We start from the raw sequence: 19,721 nt of genomic DNA, 5'->3' as shown, positions 1-19,721 counted from the left end.
TAACTATTGCTTGCCCTTCCAAGTTTTCTGAACGCCCCTAGTTTTAAGTATCTCACCGATTTCTCGATTCATAATATTTCTCGTGCCGAATATTCCGTATTTTCTTCGTCATTGATAATAAAAGGGGTGAGCGGCTGTGAGGCTCATGATTCGAAATCAGTCCAATCGATGGACCTGTTACGTTGATTAGAAATGTCGTAGCAGATTGACGGATATTAGATGCATATAACTCCTGCTAAAACAGCTCACATTGATTATTGGATACTCCGTGGTTCCCTTGCCAGTTTGGAGATCGTGCAGACTGAAATAACACCTTGTGCCAAAGGAGTTGCTGGTTCCAATAGGACACGAGGGATCTTTAGAAAAGGTGTCATCTGGACGTTGGTATCACGTTCTCGGTGGCTATAGTTGTATTGCTCGAACGTGAAAGTTAAACTTCCCGGACGATTTATATAGAAGGCAAAGCTAATAGAGTGGAATACAACTTAGGGACCGATTTCAAGTCCTGAATGATGAATGGTGGGCTCCTAAGTCGTTTTTCTGATTTTGACATTTATTTTGAATTGGACTCAAGCCTTGAGCTAGTATCTAGCGTCACTTACGAGTCTATGAGGCTATCCACAGAGTTCAGTCCCAACACGATGGATGGCTGCTTGGATGACGCTTTAGGGAAGGTATCTGCTCTCCAGGAGGCCCCAATTCCTCAATAATGGCATACCTTTGAGCCATTCCAAATCTTAGGACCCCCAAATTCACAGTTGAACTCTCCACATTATTTTATAAGCCCTGAATATTCTCTTTGTTTGCTTGTATACTCATGGCACAATATCAATAAAGAAACTGTTTCTCAACCACAAAAAGCTTTTGGTGCTGATGGATGACAAAGTACTATTTCCCTTTGAGATGAGATCAAATCAACAATAAAAAGGGTCTAGAGACACAAAAATCAGCTCAGTATCACAAGCAGAGCTCCAAGTGATTAAACGTCTCTGATCGTTCCATACCAGGTACCAATAACAGCTGCCGGATAAAAGAAAGCCACAATTACCCTTTCACATCTTGCCTGAGATAATATGTAGATTGCTAGGAAGGAGTATTCTTAGAGGAGCCCTGGAAGGAATCCATCTCTCCAGATGCAGTTATTTGAGTACTACGGAGTAGGTACTCCTTGGTGACTGAAGCGAAAAGGCGGCATGGAGCGGCAGTAGCCCACTCCATAATCACGAACTATACCTATATGGGGAAGCGGTGAGAATGGCGGTGTCTAGTCAAGGAAAGCAGCAGCTGACTCAGCCAATTGCAACACGAGTCTGGCATGTGACACCGCGAAATGTCACGCGTATCAGGCTCCAGAACGACGAGAACGAGGGGCTGGATTAGAACGCCAGCGCGCGGTCTCAATATGTCACAACCCCGCAACATCACGGACTTCTTCAAGCGCTCACAATCAACTCCGAAAAAGGATGGACACAACAGAGATGCGTCGAAGAGCTCCATTCCGGACATTGACATCGCTGTCAATCAACCATCCTCGCCGCTTAGCGATCCACCGTCCTCGTCAGCCCGTACGTTCTCACATTCCCCGATGACTGGACCCGATTTGCAGCTCAAAGAATCACTACTCGGCGCGATCGGAGAATCCGCCAGCCATGATACCGACCAACGAAGATCTGGGAGCGCGTCAGCCCCCGGCAATTCATTTCTGGAAGTCACCTCTAATACCTCGCAACGCATTATCAAGAATGGCAAGGAAGTCGTCATAAGCTCTGACGGGGAGGATACGGATTCGGTTGAGGAGTTAGAATCACCAGAGGACTTCTTTAGGAAGCTCACTGCACCCGCTACAGCTCCGGCTCCGCAGAAAGATATGGATACTAAAGCGACGGATACGGTCAAGTCGCTACGACCCAAACCTACCAAGAAGCATAATACTATAGACAGCATATTTGCGCCGCAAGTCCCGGCTCCGAAATATAAATTCACGCTCGAGTCTCTGGTCATGCATACGGTGGATGACGACGAGACGGAAGCCGGTGTGGCTAAGGCAAAGTCCGCTCTCGAGAGTTCTCGAAAAGTGGATAGAGGGACATTCAGCGGGTTATTTTCACAAGTTGACGGTGCGAACAAAGAAGTCCGTGAAGAGGCTTTAGCTTCCGCTCTTGGCGGTCAGGAAGACGACGAAACGGGGTTACAACGTCTGCTGAACGCTGTCCGCCGGACGGAGGCTTTCGATCGGGAGAAGACATGGTCCTTCTTTGATCACCAGTTGCACCCTCCTTCGCCTCCGGAATTTCCCAGAGATGCTATACTGCCCAGAAGCAAGGAAGCATTTTTACGAGGCTAGTAGCGCTATAGACCTCCCTATTCTCCTTCCTGTACTGACGTGCCTCCAGATCCCGCTTCGCGGGAGCGAGCATTCCAGTCAGGCATTGTGGAAATGGCTCTCTCAAGAAATCTTCTGCCGGATGAATTAGTGCTTTGGATCCTCAATTCCGGTTCGTACAAATCAATATAGCTTTCTATGGCGCTAACATGGTGTTTCCAGTACCTTCGGAACCTCGGGATGACCTAAGATATGCTTATGCCAGAGCGCTCAAGGTTAGTTTTTTCCCTTCCGCATCATAATTGTAAGTACACTGGAATCTTGCTGACGTTTGAAAAGCTCTCTTCTCCCAAACGGATAGCGTTCCTCGTGCGTCCAGACGATATCGACGGTGTTTTCCGGAGCCTAGGTGCTAGTCCGATGGCCTTGGACCTTTCCAAGCGAATAGTTCCGGAATCATCTCCTATTAGCCGTACGATATTCCCTATATATGTCTCCTAAAGTGTTATCGGATGTCTTGACTGAATATTTTCAGAGGATGGATCTAAAGACTGGCGATTCCTCCTCTCTGTGCTGGACCTATTACGGGGCGCAGCGGATCTGTATTATCCCTTACTCCTCCATTGAAATTTGTGCGTGCTAAGACACATGAACAGCTTCGCAGATGATACTCTGATACATATATTGCATATCCTGTTTCGGCTAGCACTCGATGCTTCTGTGGTAAGAAACAGCACGGTGTGTTCTGAGTTAGAGAGGACAATCACGGCTGTGTTGCAGAGCCTCCCACATGCTACTTCCGACAGTATAGTAAGTTGATTTGTGATAAACGCGAAGAAGCTTCTACTGATGTTCCTAAGATTCGCCGCATCTGCGAGTCGGTCTTTCACACTGTACAAGACTGTACGTTGCAGAGTCAGCTTCTTAAGCACATTTTACCTACTTCCCCCTGGATCAGCTTGATCAGGTGTCGCCTTGCAGTGGCGTTCTTACTCAAGGACCCATCACCGTTGGACGAACCTGCCGACGCGGTCCTTGACCTGAAACGAATTACCAATATACTTCGGGACAAGCGATTTGATATCAAGTATTACAAGGCAAAAGGGCAAGGAGAATACGATTACTGGGAGCTTGGAGCTCTCACCTCACTTCTCAACATCGCCATCGACGCTGGGCGATCTACCCCAACGTTCACGGACAAGGAGGCCGAGATCGAATTCAACGCAGACGTTAATGCCCTCGCTGAGCAGGTCAAGAAGATCTTCACCTCCATCCAGGATTCCGGGGCGTCGCATCTCAAGAGGACCGAGACGAAGGAGAGCCTTGAGGCCCTTCACTATCGGATCGTATACTCGGTTAGATCGAAGCCGCCTCCAAAGAAGTCGTTCTTTGGCTCATCTGGGCTTGACAGCTGGGAAGGGATTAGCCGCAGCGGCTCACTGATGGACAGGTACTTGTCGAGTAAGAAGGACAAAGGCGGTATTCCCATTCGGGAACATAGCGCTGGCTCATGACCGTTCTACTTGACAGCCTGTCGGCGTGGGTTTTTCGAGACCTTAAAGTGGGTTATGAAAAGGTAATTCTTAATTCAGAAGTAATATATAATGACGATGACAATGACAACAATGATCATGCACATACGTAACTTCCCATGTTTTTGGTATTCCATTTACATGCGAAGGAGATCGATCGGTTCAGCATGCAGTATACAAGGTTCTCTATGACCATAAGCTAGAAACATGACAGGACAAACGCCCACGGCCTGTGAAGACTGAACATGGGACAGGAAAGCAAGCACCAAGAAAAGAAGATCAAGCACACATGTATAACAGCCACGGGTGGCATCTTAGTCGTAGAATTTCCTGTTCTCGTTCTTGCCAAAGAGCGTCTCTCTGACAACAGGAAGAGCGTCAATCTCGAGCAGCCGAAGACGCTCCTCAAAGGTGTTGTTGATATCGATCTTGCCATTACCACCAACAATGATCACACCACCAGCCCTGAAATGCAATGTTAGCCACCGTAGAGTCCTGTCGAACCTTGAACCGCGAAACTTACGATCCATCCGGGAGGGGATCGTTCTCATCCACCTCCACTGCAACTTCCCGGCCTACATTGTCCTTGAACTCGGTCTTGGCCGCCTCAATGGCCTTGTTGACGACGTCGGAGTCCTTCTTCCTCGCACGCACGGTCACCTTGTCCTCGTTCAGATAGTACAATCCCTCCAGGACCAGCCCCTTGAGGACCTCCTCGTACTTCTTTGCATCCGTCTCGGCGACGCCGGTGATCTGCTGACGGGCACGCTCGAACAGCTCGTCCAGGAGCTCCTGGCGGGCGGTGAGGACACGCAGGCGGGTGCGGTTGGCGAGGGTGGAGCGGGTGATCTGCTGGGACATGGCGGCCTGCTTGAATTTCTTCTCGTAGAGGGAGTCGATGGCAGCGGTCTCCTGGCGGACGAGCTTGGACTTCTCGATGGCGAACTCCTCGTCGGCCTTGAGCTGGATCTCGCGGGCCTTCTCCAGCGCCTCCTGCCGGATGAAGGCGGTCATCTTGCGGAGCTCGCCCGCGACCTGCCGTCGCTTGTGGTCAGCTCGGGAGGGGAACGGGGACAAGGTGCACTGCGGACCTGGTCGTCGGAGAGTGCATGGCTTTGCGACATCTTGCTGATGTGTGTATGTTGTCTCTTTTTCCTCCTCTGTAGTTTAGAGCTGGGGTTCGGGAGAGGTGATGTCGAGGGTGGGGAGAGGGAGTGCACAGCCCAAAACAAGCTCCTCGATGCGGTGTCCTGGCTTGGAGATCAGGTCAGCTTCCCGACAGAGCGGCAGTGGGGGGGCCATGCCCTTGCTCCTCACCTGTGGATATGTATGCGGACGATGCTAGAACTCAGGCTGGTTCAGGCTGGGATCGTTGTCTGGTATAGGAAGCTCTCCGAGGCCAGCTGGATCCGCCTGACGCGCGCGGGCGCTAACGCCGCCTGTGATGGACCGGATGTGGAACAGCGGCGTCTCAGGAACGAACGCGATATGAGGTCAGGCTACCCAACGTGGTCTGTCCCCTCCGTCCGAGTCGACCTTTATCGTCACCACCACTCCCTTATCCTTTGTTATTTTGTATAATCTAGTCGATCCCTGAGCCTCTCGATTCGTGCGCGGACAATGTCGGTCTTCCAACGGTAGATTGGATTCCCGCCGCAGGTTGATGTGTTGGCTGTTCCGTTTTATCTCCGAGCCACCAATGCACGAAGATACTCGAGATGGGCCAGCTTGGTGACCTGTCGCCTCAGGGGAGCATCGCGGTTAGTCCTTGCTTTCTATATATAGCTCCAGATCGTGGTGCTTATAGGCCTGGTGCTGACCCTTGAACTACAGGTCGGGGTGATTGTCGGGTTGATCTCGACCAGCCTGCAAGCGATTGGGCTCACACTGCAGCGGAAGTCACACCTCCTTGAGGACGAGAAGGACCCTTATGTTGTGCGCAGGCCTGCATACAAACGGAGAAGATGGCAGGTAGGAGCTGGTGTGGACCGTTGTTCTCGAGGATGGATCTGACCTTCAGCAGCTGGGGATGTTCATGTTCGTTCTCTCGAATATCATCGGGAGCTCCATTCAGATCACTACCCTCCCGCTGCCAGTGCTTTCGACTCTCCAAGCGGTACGTGTGATTCCTTCGAGGCATAACCAACCATGCTGACTAAATAGTCCGGTCTCGTCTTCAACACCATCTTTGCGACTCTAATCCTTGGTGAGCCGTTCACCAGGCACTCCCTCATAGGCACTATTCTTGTCTGCATCGGTGCAGTTTTGATAGCGATATTTGGCGCCATTGGGGAGCCCGCGCATAATCTAGACCAGCTAATTGAACTCCTGTCCCGCCGCGCGTTTATCGGCTGGATGGTGAGCACGGCCGTCGTCATGCTCATAGTTCTGATTGGATCCCGTATCCTCAAATTCCTTGCCTCTCCCAGCCGCTCGAAGTCGGCAAAACCTCTTATACCTTATGCCCCGCAGATCCCGAAGTATAGTCCCCGCGTGAAGCTCATTCGTGGGGTGTCTTTTGGCTTCGTGAGCGGGATTCTGTCCGCTCATTCGCTGCTTCTGGCAAAGTCGGCGGTTGAGCTACTCGTCCGCACAATCGTCGATCGCGACAACCAATTCAACCGCTGGCAATCGTGGCTCATCCTCCTCGGGATGATCGCACTCGCTCTGACACAGCTCTACTGCATGCATCGTGGTCTGAAGCTGTGCAGCACTAGCATTCTCTATCCGTTTGTCTTCTGTATATACAACATCATTGCTATTCTGGACGGTCTGATCTACTTCCGTCAAGTCTCCCTGATCTCCAAACTCCATGCCGGTCTCATCGCACTGGGGACGGTCGTTCTGCTAGGCGGTGTTCTTTGTCTTTCGTGGAGACTGGAAGATATCGACACCCATGCGGGCGTCGCAATCGTCGGTTCCTCACAAACCGCCCTGGGACCGGGGATGGGTCTCGTTGACGAACATTCGCAGCCCCCAACAGGCTTGGGGCTGGTTGTTCCAGATGAGGAGGAAGGTCAGCCAGCAGAGCGCGAGCCGCTACTCCAGCAATCGCGCCGAGGGCCACTTCATCAGCGGGCCCCGAGCCTTCCCCTGGTATCTCCGGGCCGAAAACGCACTTCCACCCTCAGTGCCGAATCTGCGTCGATATGGGCTGAGCTCGACGACACAGAGGACGAAGCCGAGGGAGATCCTCTCGCTTTTGGCCGATACATCAATCGACGCCGGAGCAAGAGCGGCACGCTGCCGCTGGCCTCCAGGGACCTGGTCAGACGGTCGCTTGTCAACGAGGATAGCATTGAGCCTTCGCGTCTAAGAAGAGCCCGCGACATGGGTCGTACCCGAACGTGGGATCCTCGGCGGCTCCGACTCTTTGATCTGGATAACTCGTGGAGGCGAACTTCTCCAGTGTCTATGGACGGGACTCGACCTCAGCGGCGGAGAACGATTCTGGGCGCATTTCTAGAGTCTATCGGCGTTGGCAATACCAGGCCCATAGGATATGGCACCAATGACAGTCCCCGCACGACGGGTCGTCCGAGATCTCAAGGCTCGATGAGCACGAGCCGCGGGATATTGGCGGGTCCGAGAATCCTGGCTGACGGCTGGAGGACAGGGTTGGGTTACCTGCGGCGGTGGACTGGCAGGCTGTCGAATCCTGCGTCCATCCCGGAACTCGACCAAGTCCCTGATAACGCGGACGAACAACGTGGTGCTTTGGATAGAAGTGAAGACGACGACAGAGACAGAGCGAACCCATGACGCATGAAGGCATGATGTAAATACCCCCCCATAACTGGATACCACTATGCTTAGTCCAACTGCCACATGTCAATACACGTTACATATACCTCGTTTCTTTTTTGCTTTTTTGCTTGGATAGATGTCTAGCTCTCTCTCTTTGCGTTGACTGTTGTTCCTTACTTACTCTTACACCTATAGCTAGCTTCGGTTATGCAGTTAACAATCAAATATAGATACCCACTGATAGAAACCCGATGGCTAGTCCCAGGATGACCGATTCTGTAGAGCAAGCACAGCAAAACAAGCATTTTTCCATTCTTTATGCATGCAAGCTGTACTACAGGACAGTGATATTGTTATATCAGCTTTAAGCGGGTCCACTTGTCTACCTAAGGTCTACATTGAGTATCCCTCCGCATCCAGGTACAGTACCTAACTGAATACTGGTTCGTATATTGACAAAAACCTACTATTCTATATCGCAACGGAGGGTACTCCCTAAAAGAGAAAGCCTGTTTGAAAAAAAAAAAAAGAAGCTCTTTCAAGTACCTACGATCTATAGTGTGGAAAACAGACAAGGGCTTCCCATCCTGTCCGCTCAGCCGTACTTGATTAATTAAGCCATAATTATTAACCATAAGAGCGGTCAATTTGTCAGGATAGGCCCTGAATTTGTTTATTGCCACTTAATTAAAGTGTGATGGTTGTGCAAGGTATAGATGGGTGAGGAGTGTACAGGTGAGGTAAAATTGATATCCTTAAGAGGAATAGATAGAGATGAGGCAGTGTGTGTTAGTTGCTTAGTGAGTTGAGGAAGGCGATTTAGAAATAGTATGAGACGGTTAGTAAGGACTGTATCATTACTACCGTACTATCGCTTTCACTACCATCTGAATCTTTGATAATTTCTATATATATTACTACCTGCTCAGGTTTCTTATTTACCATATCTTTGAACTAAGTCCCTCATGTCATTGAGCATCCTACGGGCTTTCGTTAGCGAAGTCTTTGTTTGATAGCAAGAACGCAGAATGACTCTTACTGCTCTCTAAGCGTCCAGTTCTGAGGGAAAAGGGCAGATACATGCGTGTTGAATCTCCTGTTTCCAACGTCAGCTTTTAACATGATATTGCGGAGATCAAACCTTGGAAATCGCATTCTCACAGCTTGTAAAGATCTAGGCGGCCGTCGTAATCCTCTTCAGGCGGGGAGATCTGGATATAGGAATGGTATGCTGCCAGGTACTCGGCCCCAAATCTATTGCAGATTGGCCGCCATTGACCAAACTCATCTTTATGAAGTGCATACATATGTGTGAGCCTCGTACTGTACTTCTATCGGCCTGGGGCTGATTGATCATTTAATAACTTACATTCGTTGTGAGCGTAGAAGCAGCAGGCATCGAAGATGAGAGATTCGCCTGTCTCCACGTCAATTCCGGAGTTTGCATACCAAAGATCTCCGTGAACAAGCGAGGGCTTCACGGATCGACCCTCGCTCTCGAGTGGGCGCAGGAGACGAGGTATGACCTTGTCAAAGAGAGCCGGGACTAGAACGTCGAACTCGGGGTCCGGTCCCTTGGCTTGGAGTTCCAGATCGAGAGCCCGCCTCATGCTCTTTGCAAAGAAAGCCTCCCAGCTTTCTTCCCACTCGGTCATCTGGGGCAGATTGCCGCCATACGTGGTGATGTGAAAGCCGAATTTGCCGTTCGGGGACTTGCTGTTCTGGTGGAGCGCCGCTAGACGAGCAACGAATTTGTGCGGATCTGGCATCTCATCTATCATCTCCCGATACTCGCACAGGAAGAAGTGCGTGTCTGGGATGTTCTTGTACGTTCCCCAGGCGATCGGCTTCGGTGCGAACTCGGGCAGGAGCGTGTATATAGCCTTCATAGACTCGAACTCCCCGCGGATCATGTTCTTGCCTAGCTCTTTCGATAGCACTTTTATGAAGAATGATAGCGGTGTCCCATCTGCCAGCTCAATGTTGATTCGGCCAGTATTAGCCCAGAAACTGACGCCATGGGCCTCGGTAGATACCACTCGACAGCCCTTCGGTAGTTCTTGGTGTTGGTTAGTGATGGAATTACGTTTTTTTTTTTTGGCGAACATCACAATTGACCTGCGGCGACACTTGGATCAACCTTGGTGTTTTCTCCGCCGAATTCTAGACCTTCAGCACCGCTGTAGTTCATGGCTGTGGGGCGTCTTGTGCTTGTAATTGGACCACAATATCTATTCCTGCCTGGTTGGCAGCACTTGCTTGACGCCTGGCACTTGGTGTGAAAGTACTTCTGATATTTTCAGAAAGATCGTTATCGAGCTGCGGTGCAGGGACGGTTCAGCGAAGCCGTGCAGGATTGGAAAAGGCAAGCACCAACGTGACGAGGGAAGAGAGGGCACGCGAGAAGCGAAAGAGTGAGAGACAAGGAATTCAGAGCAACAAGCTCCAAGGGAGGACCATGAGTAAAGCATGGTAGAGTAATGCTTGTTGGAATTGACTGTTGAGTGCTGTAAGCGCCCAGGGCCGGACAAAACCCAACTAGATAGTGGGGGTGGATAATGCATAACCAATAATACTGCGCACTGTTGCTGAAGATTGTGGTCTGCTACTGCAGTGTAACCCATAAGGGCTCCTAGTGCAGTTTCCAGTCTGAAACACTCCTTGAGATCTGGGGGATCTGGGGGATCTGAGGGGCAGAGGTCGGCAAGGCCGCTGTGGGCTGCTGTCACGGCGCGTCTTCTACTGAATCTGGCGGCTCTCAATGCGTCTCGAGTTGGAAGAACTGTGGCCGTGGGTAGAAATGGCCAGTGGGGGTGTGATTCCCTCTGCATTCAGCACCCGCATGGGGGCTGGGGCGGTGCATATACTTCCTGTTTAGGTATAGCTTCTATCTTAGACAAAATCAGAAACAAACTTCTGCTGCCGCTGCAACTGTGCTACCGGAATCCTCGCCTAATATGCCTTGACAAGTCTAGGATTGAGAATCTCGCTGCTACTGTTTGTAACGGCGGACCTAAGACTTCTTAGGCGGAGGCTCGTTGGGTTTATCTTGAGGACAGAAAGCAAGAGAAAGAGATAGATGAATAGGCCGTTACTAGCAATGTTACTATCTGGATTGCTATTTGAGTTGACCACGGGGTCCTAATCGCCATGGTTAAGGAGCGTCTTTATATACATTGCTAATCGAAATAGCCCTTCTGATTAGGAGACTGAATCGAAGACCCCTCATCGATTCGTATGGCCTGAATCGAAAGGGGAGGTCTGATTGTATCCTGATTGGTTTGTCAGCCTGTAGTTTCTCCGAGAGCTTCCCCCTCTCATAGCCTCACTTCTGCAAGCGTTGTAACACTGCTATGGCCATTTAATGGATAACATTTAAGGCGGCATCAAAACCCGGCCCATGCATCTCAAACCATACTAGAAATTCCACCAGGCATCACCTCTGTAGCTCTTATCCCCTTGGCTGTTAGATTGTTAAAGTAATTAGCGTGTTTTCAGAATGCCGTCCCTAATTGGCAAAAATCCTTACTGCTTCTGTGATAATGTTGCTTTCTCGGTGCACATTTTGCTGTCAGGCAGTAAGGGCTTTCACCAAACCTGATAGCGGCCACAACTGATAGCGACACCGCAGAGGACCTTATATCTAACACAGTCATGCAACAAATTTTTAAGTAGACTATGCTTGAAGTGATACATATTTACCAAGAATTGCAAGAGAGATATGCCTAATAAGATTTAGGATGGCGAAGTCTGGGGCTCTTTGGCTTGTGCTAACTGCAACACTGGCCATCATTTACTCTGCTTTTCATGCCCCGCAGTAGAGACCTCTAAAATACGATCCTCCATTCCATCTACAAGCACAACCTTGACGCCCGCGTCCTCCAGTCTCTTCCTTCCCGTATTCTCGCCGATGAACGTCTCCGGCTCTTTGATTCCTACATAGACAGCTTTAATTGCACCGTTCAGTCTCAAGATTCTCTCCACACAGGTCCTATTCCCACTCAATCTCTTGTTGCACGGCTCCATGGTCGTATACAGGACTGTATTTTTCGGTAACACTTCGCCGATCCGCTCTTCTGGCAGATTGTGCCTTTCAGCCACTTTGATGAAGCAGCATTGCTCTGCATGTGTATTCCCTGGGTCTCCAGGTCGATCTCCCGGCAATTCCATTGAATATCCTGTCGATAAGATTTCGTTCTTATCTGCATCGACGAGAACTGCTCCTACGCAAAATTTCGTCGGTGCTGGAGGCGAGAGACGGGCCTGCTCGAGGGCGTATTCCATGTATCCCTTGTGATCACCCGCCGCGATGGTTGGGTGAGATGGTTCGGAGGCCATGATCGATGCAAGACAGGTCAAGAGGGTATTTTTTTTTATAAATCAAATGGGTTTTGCGAAATGTATGGATGATGTCTTGGGCCTGAAAATCCAGAGACAATATACGTGATGATGGAAGGGGAGAATCACTGAACAGGTAGGACGATGCTCAGAAACGGATTCTCTTTTGAGCTAAACAGAAGATTGACGAAGATTAGACGGTAAAAATCGGAGGGATACTCAGGTAAATAGGAAGGCTGGCTGCTTCCGCCTTAGGCATCCACAATGCATGAAGCCTAACCACCGTCAGGCATAAGTCGTAGTTCCAATACCCTTGAACTTATGAAGATGGAGGTATTGGATAGTGCTCTCTCTAAATATAAAGCTATGTTGCTGCCGGAGCGGGCAGTCAGACTCACCGTACGAAGCGCCCGGGCGGGGAGCAGTGCATCCATCTCCTTCCTGTTTAGGCGTAGACTCTAGCTTTGACACAATCCAAAACAACTTCCGCTGCACTTAGTCTGCAAGTAGCCCCTCTCTTCCGGAGCGGCGCGAGAAAATGATCACTACTTATCAACAGCGACAAGACTGGCTATGTCAACCCTGCACTCTCCCTGCATCATCGCCGCTCTACCACGCACCCTACAATATGCTGATAGGCAGGAACGCCATGCTCCTGCGCCTTCACGCGCCCTTTCACACAACTGGCCTGCCTTGGTCACCCCCGCCTTAGTACATGAACGGACTAACGGTGGTGGTTGGATTTCGATCTAACACATAAGTATGTGACAATTCCGGCAGTGATGCCATACTCTTGATGGTACTACCAGCAAGGTTTCGCAAGAGTTGAAACTCAATTGCTTTTCTGTGCCTCCTTTTGTTCAATAAACTTTCTCTTGGCTGATCCAGTTGAGAGAAAATGCCGAGGCAATATGGTAAGTTGATAAGAATCCCGGGCCGAAAAAGGGACGATGCTGCCAGACCTTCATGCCTCTTTCTTGACCTCAACTGAATCTTGCATAGTCGATTAGAGAGTCTTGGCGTAAGGACACCGACTCGTCTTCCACCATTCTCCCCACTGGGTACAGCACATTTGGATCGGGAGCGACTCTCTTCGACAGGGCCACCACCGTCACCGAAGCTAGCGTAGGTGATTCGAAGGGTCCCCTCGGGTTAAACCTCCTCCACTCTCCCCCGGAGCCTCTCATAGACTTCATCTTCGTGCATGGCCTCGGCGGCGGTTCCAGGAAGACATGGAGCAGGACGAGCTCGATCTCCTCCTACTGGCCACAGGAATGGCTTCCAAAAGATCCTGCGTTCAAGAACGTGCGAGTGCATAGCTTTGGATATAATTCAGACTGGGTTAATGGCAAAGATAACTGCTTGGACATCCATCATTTTGCCAAGTCGTTACTGGGCGAACTGAGTACGTCGCCATATCTGGGCGATGCAGATACGCCAATAGTGTTCATAGCGCATAGTATGGGAGGCTTGGTTATCAAGAAGGCCTACTTGCTAGCAAAGCAAGATGCATTGTATGACGTTCTGATAAAACGATTCCACACAATGTACTTTCTTGCGACGCCCCATAGCGGCTCTGACTCGGCCAAGCTCTTGAACAACATCCTTCAGATGGCCTACTCGTCCCGAGCTTACGTCTCGGACCTTAAACGAGGCTCCGGAGCCATACGATCTATAAATGATGACTTTCGCAAATATTCCACTGACATAGATCTCTGGTCGTTCTACGAGACTCAGAAACTCAGTATAGGAGTCTTCAGCGCACTCATTGTTGATCCTGAATCGGCTACACTTGGATACCGCGAAGAGAAGCAGATTCCAATGAACGCTGATCACCGTTCAATCTGCAAGTTCGAGACACCAACCGACCCAAACTATGTAACCGTTCGCAATGCACTTGCATCTACCGTTAACAGCATCTCCAAGCTAGGTACGACACGCAACTTATATTCCATGATCTCGCTAAGGAGTTTATAGTGCGAAAGTCAAAAGAGAAACTATTGCGCAGCCAGGTAAAGGACCTGGAAAAGTACCTGGGAGTCTCTGATGAAAAGCTAGAAGATGACCTCATGATCGTCGAAGACGCCCGTATGCCCGGAACCTGCGAATGGATTTTAACAAAAAACAGTTACCTGAAGTGGAAGGACTCTGTCCCGGATGCTCCAAGTATACTCTGGGTTAGTGGAAAACCAGCAGCTGGCAAGTCCGTTCTCGCAGGCTATGCCATTGATCAGCTACGCAAAACGAATGCAAACTGCAGCTTTTTCTTCTTCAAGTACGGGGACAAGTCCAAATCGCGGCTTAGTACCTGTCTCCGGTCCCTGGCTTTTCAGATGGCTTGTACAAACGTTCAAGTGCGAGAGACGCTCTTAGAGATGCAGAAGGACAATGTAAACTTGGACAATGACGACGAACGCATCATATGGCGGAAACTATTCTTATCTGGCGTCTTTCGGACGGAGTTCCCGAGGTACTATTGGGTGATTGACGCCCTAGATGAATGTTCGAATCTGGCTTCGTTTTTCGATACGATGCTGGCTAAGCTTGACGAATCGATACCGTTACGAATTTTAATGACGAGCCGAGAAACCTCCGAGTTAGAGAAGCGTTTCTACAGTCTCGGCGCTCACCGATTTCAATCTGAAAGAATCTCAACAGCGGATACTCTTCTTGACATTAAGCTCCTCGTTGAGGCGAAGGCAAAGTCTCTAGTTGTCAAAGATGATGAGGACCGTGCTGCCCTAGTGGAAAAAATCCTGCAAAAATCCCAAGGGTCTTTTTTGTGGACGGTCTTGGTCCTTAATGAGTTGTCAAATTCATATGGTGAGGAGGAGATCAGCCAAGTTCTTGAGGACGTACCTCGGGATATGGAACCCCTATACCAGAGGACGCTGGAGTTGATGTCACAAGCTACACGCGGGAAGAAGCTCGCTAAAGCGATTCTCACTTGGACAACATGTGCAACAAGGCCGCTGAAAATAAAGGAGCTTGAAGGAGCTCTGAAACTAGATGTCAAGGACAACTTCCCCAAACTGCAGGAGAGCATTGTGGCACTCTGTGGCCAGTTAGTTACTGTTGACAAGTTTGGCAAGGTGCATATGGTTCATGAGACGGCTAGAGAATTCCTTCTAAGCGGCGACTTAGAATCTGAGTTTGCCATCAGCAAGACAGAAGCCCATACGCGGATCGCTAGAGCTTGTCTCACGTACCTCACCGGAGAGGAGATGAAACCTCCTCGAACCAGCAGACGCGGTTCTGCCATAGTTACTGCGGGCGAAAGGGCCGACTTCTCTATTTATGCTTGTGCGGCATTCTCATACCATCTAGCGAAGGCTGATCCTCTTGCAAATGACGTCTTGGTTCTAGTTGACAAGTTTCTAAAGTCGAATATCCTGTCGTGGATAGAGGTCATTGCCCAAACCAAAAATCTCATCCCTTTGATCCGCACCGCGAAGGATCTCAGAGCATATCTCAGTTCATGCGCCGCGCAACTGTCACCGCTTGGCAGCGAAATGCAAACTATCAGAGGCTGGACGACGGACCTCATCCGCATTGCGGCGAAGTTTGCTGACGCTCTCATAACGTCGCCCTCGGCAATCTACTCGCTGATACTGCCATTCTGCCCTAAGGAGTCTACGGTGTACAAAACCGCGAACCCTGGGCGGAGACCTTCGGTAGTAGGGCTTTCAAGCACTCAGTGGGACGACCGATTATCTTGCATCGACTTCCGTCAAGGCCAGCCAAGCGCCATTTGCTATGGAGATGAATTCTTTGCAGTGGGCTTAACTACCGGGAAAGTCGCACTGTATCATGCAGCATCTTTCCAGGAATACAAAGTTCTGGATCACGGCGAGGCCGTGAAATTTCTGCAGTTTAAGAGCAAGACGTGTTTGATGGCATCTTGCGGGATGAAGACGATCCGGATCTGGGACACTCGCAGTGGCGAACTGATTCACGGTTTCCAAGCCCCGCAACGGTCTATCGGTCTGGCATTCGATAAGAACATGCTAATTGCTGCATCTGACAAGAATTACCTAGCATCGTGGGATCTGAACAATGACGGGGCACGGCGACCTAACAGGCCGTGGAGCGATTCAGGCGAACACATGAATACACAGTCACGTCGTGCACCGTGTGCCATATCAATTTCCGTGAGCCACCAAATGCTGGCTATCGCCTACAGCGGACGACCGATAACGCTTTGGGACCTCGAGGAAGATACGTATTACGGCACTTGTGGGAAGAAATTACCTAGTGGTGAAACGAGTACACATCTGGTCACCGCCCTCGTTTTCAACCCAAACTCAAGCATTGGGCTCCTCGCCGCGTCTTACCTCGATGGTGAACTCGTGCTCCTTGATCCTTTTCAGGACCAGGCTCTGGAGAGCTTTCGTGCAGATTGCCATACCCTCGCGGCCAGCCCAGACGGACGCCTGCTTGCAGGTGGCGCTGGGTTTGGAACAATCCAGATCTACCAGTTTGACACTCTGACGTTGCTCTACCGGGTCCAGTCTTCCAACTTCTACATCAAGCAGCTGGCCTTCAGTAAAGACAGCCTCCATTTTGCAGACATTAGAGGGTCGCAATGCAACGTCTGGGAGCCCGCGGTCCTGCTTCGGGACTTGGTAGGCGACGACAGCAGCGAAAGCACGTCAAATTCCTTCGTCGAAGCGGTCGCGACGGACACTAAGGTCAAGATTAGCGCCATGGTCGTGCATCCGAACGGAGAGCTTGCATTCTGCGGCAAGGATGATGGGTCAGTTTCCATGTATGACTTGAAGACTGGAGCCCAGATGCGGACGCTTTACCACCACAAGTCGTTGGTTCGTATCCTTACCTGGTGGCCTCAAAGCAACATCATTATGAGCGTCGATGTATCAAACAGGATCTTCACATGGCGTCTAAAGAAGTCACTGCAGGAAGGATGGGTAGCTGAGAAGATACTATTTCAGTCTCGTCTGGACTGCGGAAAGTCTATCATTCACGTCTTACCGGGCGAGGCCGCCGGCAAGTTTATCCTGTCAACCCGAGAGTCGGACCACCTTTGGAGCATCGGTGGCCAGGAGGAGTATGTGCGGACATATTCGGACAGGCAAGGGATCCGCAAATGGATCCAGCACCAGCACTCGCCGCTCCACGTGATCTGCTTTGAAGGCGTGGCCGCTTACATCTATGCCTGGAGCGACTGGTCAGAAGTCGCATCAGTGCGCCTCAATATTGAAGTAATGGGATCGCAGTTGAAGAGCGTCACCCCTTACACGTCTGGTAATAGACAGCGTATCCTCCTTGAGCTGTCCGAGCTGGATGGCTCGGCGAATACGAGCGGCCTGTACCTCCTCGACGCAGCTTCTTTTCGTATCGAGAATAACCCATCAAAAGAAACCGTTTCCGAAGCAGCAAAAGTCGGGAAAGATGCCAACCTTGTCTCAACAGCAATGGAGGAAATCACAAGAGCAACAGCAGCAGTCTCGGTGCCGCTTCTCAGTGCACAGCTCGCCGCCATCGCTCACCAGGTCGCCCACGTGGTTGGCTTCGATGACTCCAGGAGGTTGGTCTTCCTCGACACCCACTCCTGGGTCTGCTCCGCGGATCTTGAGGGTCCTGGCAACCGCTCTGTATCGTATTTAAGACATTTCTTCGTGCCGTACGAGTGGCTCTCCGGAACAAGGGACGTGATCTGCGCAGTCGCGCAGCGAGACATCCTATTTGCGCGGAATGACGACCTTGCGATCATTAAGGGCGGGCTGGAGTATGCGGAGAAGGTCAACGCAGAGGTGGAGGGTGCGGAGACGAAGGGCTGAAACCAGAAGAATAAGCGAATTGATGAGTCTGTCTAATTGACAGTCAAGGTCAGCAACTGGAGCTATCAGCTGAAATTTAAAACTTCCCAGTTGCCCTGGTGATTTCAGCGTTGAGAAGTTGAAAAAAGGTGAGTGGGAGTAATTTTGGTGATCGACCAAGCCGGAATGATGTAACAGGTCCTTTATTGTGACGGGATCCAGGACTTTCCAAGTTCAATGAGATATGGGATGTAGATATAATTGTATATAACTGTGTACTTTTTCTGCCAATTATAGTTAGTGTCACTGAAAGCATAATCCTAGTGGTTCATCATCCTCATTGAATGATCTAAGAACATATTGTGACAGTGTGGTGTAGATTGACCAATTATCTGACTGACGGAAGACGGTGAGGTAGGCAGCAGGGTTCTGCCACACAAACCCGCAAAAATAACAAGTCTAATATCACATGAGGAGCAGGTTGAGGTCTGATTTTAGCGTGTTCAACTGACCTGTATGCTGACCTCTCTACCGCCTACTTTGTTCACAGTGTTTGCTTGAATTCTGCCCATGGCCCTCATGCACACTATGATCACTATCTCCCTTCTTGTAGATAATGGACACCTGGGCAGAATCGTCTGCTGCCGTTAGATGTATAAGTCCTCTGACCAGAGGTAGAGGAGGAAATCTGTTATTCCCTTCAGATTATGGCTATTTTCTCATGATTGCCAATCGAGCTCTACCACATGTGCCCCAAACTGTAAAAAAGATCAAATACTGTATTTTTGCGCAGCATATTGACTCTTGAGAAACATCTGCTCATTTTGGGGCCCATGATAGCTCATGATAGGCATGGCGGTGGTCTAGATCTTGATAGTAGTCTTGTCGATCAATTGAGCTAAAATAATACACAATAGTTTGCTGCCTACGGTTGCAATGGTGATCACCCAGATAGCCGTCCCAGATCCCGATAATAGTAAGATCTCCAGCGCCCCAGGGCTGCCCTAGCAAGGACTCGAGATCCCGATTTCCGGCTTGTGCTGATATTTTTTTTTCCAAGTTTGTTTCTCACAGATTCAATGCCACGTAGATTCCTGCGGAGGAACCCCGAATACTGATAATGATGCCCACGGTGATATCGTCGCCAATGCAATGAGGAGCCGGCCTAGGTAGAATGCGGTTATAGTTTTACAGATATACGCACTATGTCTGTCCAGCCAGGATGCTGGCTTACTGATAAGGGTTGAATTGTCACAGCACGTTGTCCTCAACGAGGAGCGCGGTGGTCTACACCGGACCTGTCCCAGGTCCGCCAAATCAGCCAGCGCACACGGTCCACCCTACTGATAGTTGTCAACTATTGGTACGCTTGTCAACCTTATATTACGTACGGATTGATCTCAACAGCAAAAAGGTCTCCGGTATTTTTGAGCTACCTGCACTATCGAGGTGGGATACAGATGAGCAACATCAGCTCAACACGCTAATATCGACGGACCAACTGAGTTGAACCTCTGATCTTCCCGCGCCGACCTGACCAGACTGACCTGCAGCCACGTTATCTGCTAGTGGGCCCTATGTATCGTCAATCACTTGACATTAGATAATAGCCAGCCTTTAAGGTGGTATCACTGTGCTAGGGATCCCACTGTGCTTCACCTCAGTATAACCGGAAAAAGGTCCATCTGCCCGTGGCATTATTTACTGGCATAGTTTGTGAAGAGCCTGTTGAGACTAAACTGCACACAGCAGGCTGCCAGGAATTGCTTTGGAGATATTCTGCAATCATCTTGAGTATCTTACATTCTGAACAGATATTTTTTTGGAGATGCACCCTGTAAGCGCAAGCCGCCTGGATGAATTACAAAGTGTTTTCCAGGAGTTGAACGTAGACAATGACATAATCGTAATCATATGCGTAGAATACAACGTACCATATTGCTACAATGGTGTCGAGGGAACGATTCTTTAATCTTTGGCAGATTCAGAGGATATGTCAAA

General features: G+C 50.0%; 7 protein-coding genes across 7 annotated transcripts; 4 read left to right on the top strand and 3 right to left on the bottom strand.

The window, feature by feature from the left end:
- Positions 1 to 1,402: 1,402 nt before the first annotated feature.
- VTN00DRAFT_8995 (uncharacterized protein) lies at positions 1,403 to 2,344 on the top strand (the record flags this gene model as incomplete). Its single annotated transcript, XM_069435905.1, has 1 exon — positions 1,403 to 2,344. The coding sequence occupies one exon, from the start codon at positions 1,403 to 1,405 to the stop codon at positions 2,342 to 2,344; it is 942 nt and encodes a 313-aa protein (XP_069285805.1).
- Positions 2,345 to 2,437: 93 nt separating this feature from the next.
- VTN00DRAFT_8994 (uncharacterized protein) lies at positions 2,438 to 3,837 on the top strand (the record flags this gene model as incomplete). Its single annotated transcript, XM_069435904.1, has 8 exons — positions 2,438 to 2,495; positions 2,546 to 2,598; positions 2,663 to 2,795; positions 2,859 to 2,925; positions 2,980 to 3,046; positions 3,104 to 3,133; positions 3,184 to 3,226; positions 3,305 to 3,837. The coding sequence occupies 8 exons, from the start codon at positions 2,438 to 2,440 to the stop codon at positions 3,835 to 3,837; spliced, it is 984 nt and encodes a 327-aa protein (XP_069285804.1).
- A 332-nt stretch (positions 3,838 to 4,169) lies between these two features.
- Positions 4,170 to 4,979, bottom strand: VTN00DRAFT_8993 (uncharacterized protein; the record flags this gene model as incomplete). Its single annotated transcript, XM_069435903.1, has 3 exons — positions 4,170 to 4,320; positions 4,379 to 4,890; positions 4,947 to 4,979. The coding sequence occupies 3 exons, from the start codon at positions 4,977 to 4,979 to the stop codon at positions 4,170 to 4,172; spliced, it is 696 nt and encodes a 231-aa protein (XP_069285803.1).
- Positions 4,980 to 5,573: 594 nt separating this feature from the next.
- On the top strand, positions 5,574 to 7,617 carry VTN00DRAFT_8992 (uncharacterized protein; the record flags this gene model as incomplete). Its single annotated transcript, XM_069435902.1, has 4 exons — positions 5,574 to 5,615; positions 5,689 to 5,826; positions 5,879 to 5,971; positions 6,019 to 7,617. 4 exons carry the CDS (start codon positions 5,574 to 5,576, stop codon positions 7,615 to 7,617), a joined length of 1,872 nt encoding a protein of 623 aa, XP_069285802.1.
- A 1,020-nt stretch (positions 7,618 to 8,637) lies between these two features.
- VTN00DRAFT_8991 (uncharacterized protein) lies at positions 8,638 to 9,793 on the bottom strand (the record flags this gene model as incomplete). Its single annotated transcript, XM_069435901.1, has 4 exons — positions 8,638 to 8,698; positions 8,764 to 8,890; positions 8,972 to 9,661; positions 9,721 to 9,793. The coding sequence occupies 4 exons, from the start codon at positions 9,791 to 9,793 to the stop codon at positions 8,638 to 8,640; spliced, it is 951 nt and encodes a 316-aa protein (XP_069285801.1).
- Positions 9,794 to 11,391: 1,598 nt separating this feature from the next.
- On the bottom strand, positions 11,392 to 11,940 carry VTN00DRAFT_8990 (uncharacterized protein; the record flags this gene model as incomplete). Its single annotated transcript, XM_069435900.1, has 1 exon — positions 11,392 to 11,940. One exon carries the CDS (start codon positions 11,938 to 11,940, stop codon positions 11,392 to 11,394), a length of 549 nt encoding a protein of 182 aa, XP_069285800.1.
- A 573-nt stretch (positions 11,941 to 12,513) lies between these two features.
- Positions 12,514 to 17,741, top strand: VTN00DRAFT_8989 (uncharacterized protein; the record flags this gene model as incomplete). Its single annotated transcript, XM_069435898.1, has 3 exons — positions 12,514 to 12,651; positions 12,943 to 13,870; positions 13,918 to 17,741. 3 exons carry the CDS (start codon positions 12,514 to 12,516, stop codon positions 17,739 to 17,741), a joined length of 4,890 nt encoding a protein of 1,629 aa, XP_069285799.1.
- Positions 17,742 to 19,721: the final 1,980 nt, after the last annotated feature.

This window comes from Thermoascus crustaceus (assembly GCF_041956765.1).
Source record: "Thermoascus crustaceus strain CBS 181.67 unplaced genomic scaffold VTN00scaffold_6, whole genome shotgun sequence".
In the NCBI taxonomy this organism is placed as follows: Eukaryota; Fungi; Ascomycota; class Eurotiomycetes; order Eurotiales; family Thermoascaceae; genus Thermoascus; species Thermoascus crustaceus.
The sequence above is the reverse complement of the archived record's forward strand: the minus strand, read 5'-3'. Positions and strand labels throughout refer to the sequence as shown.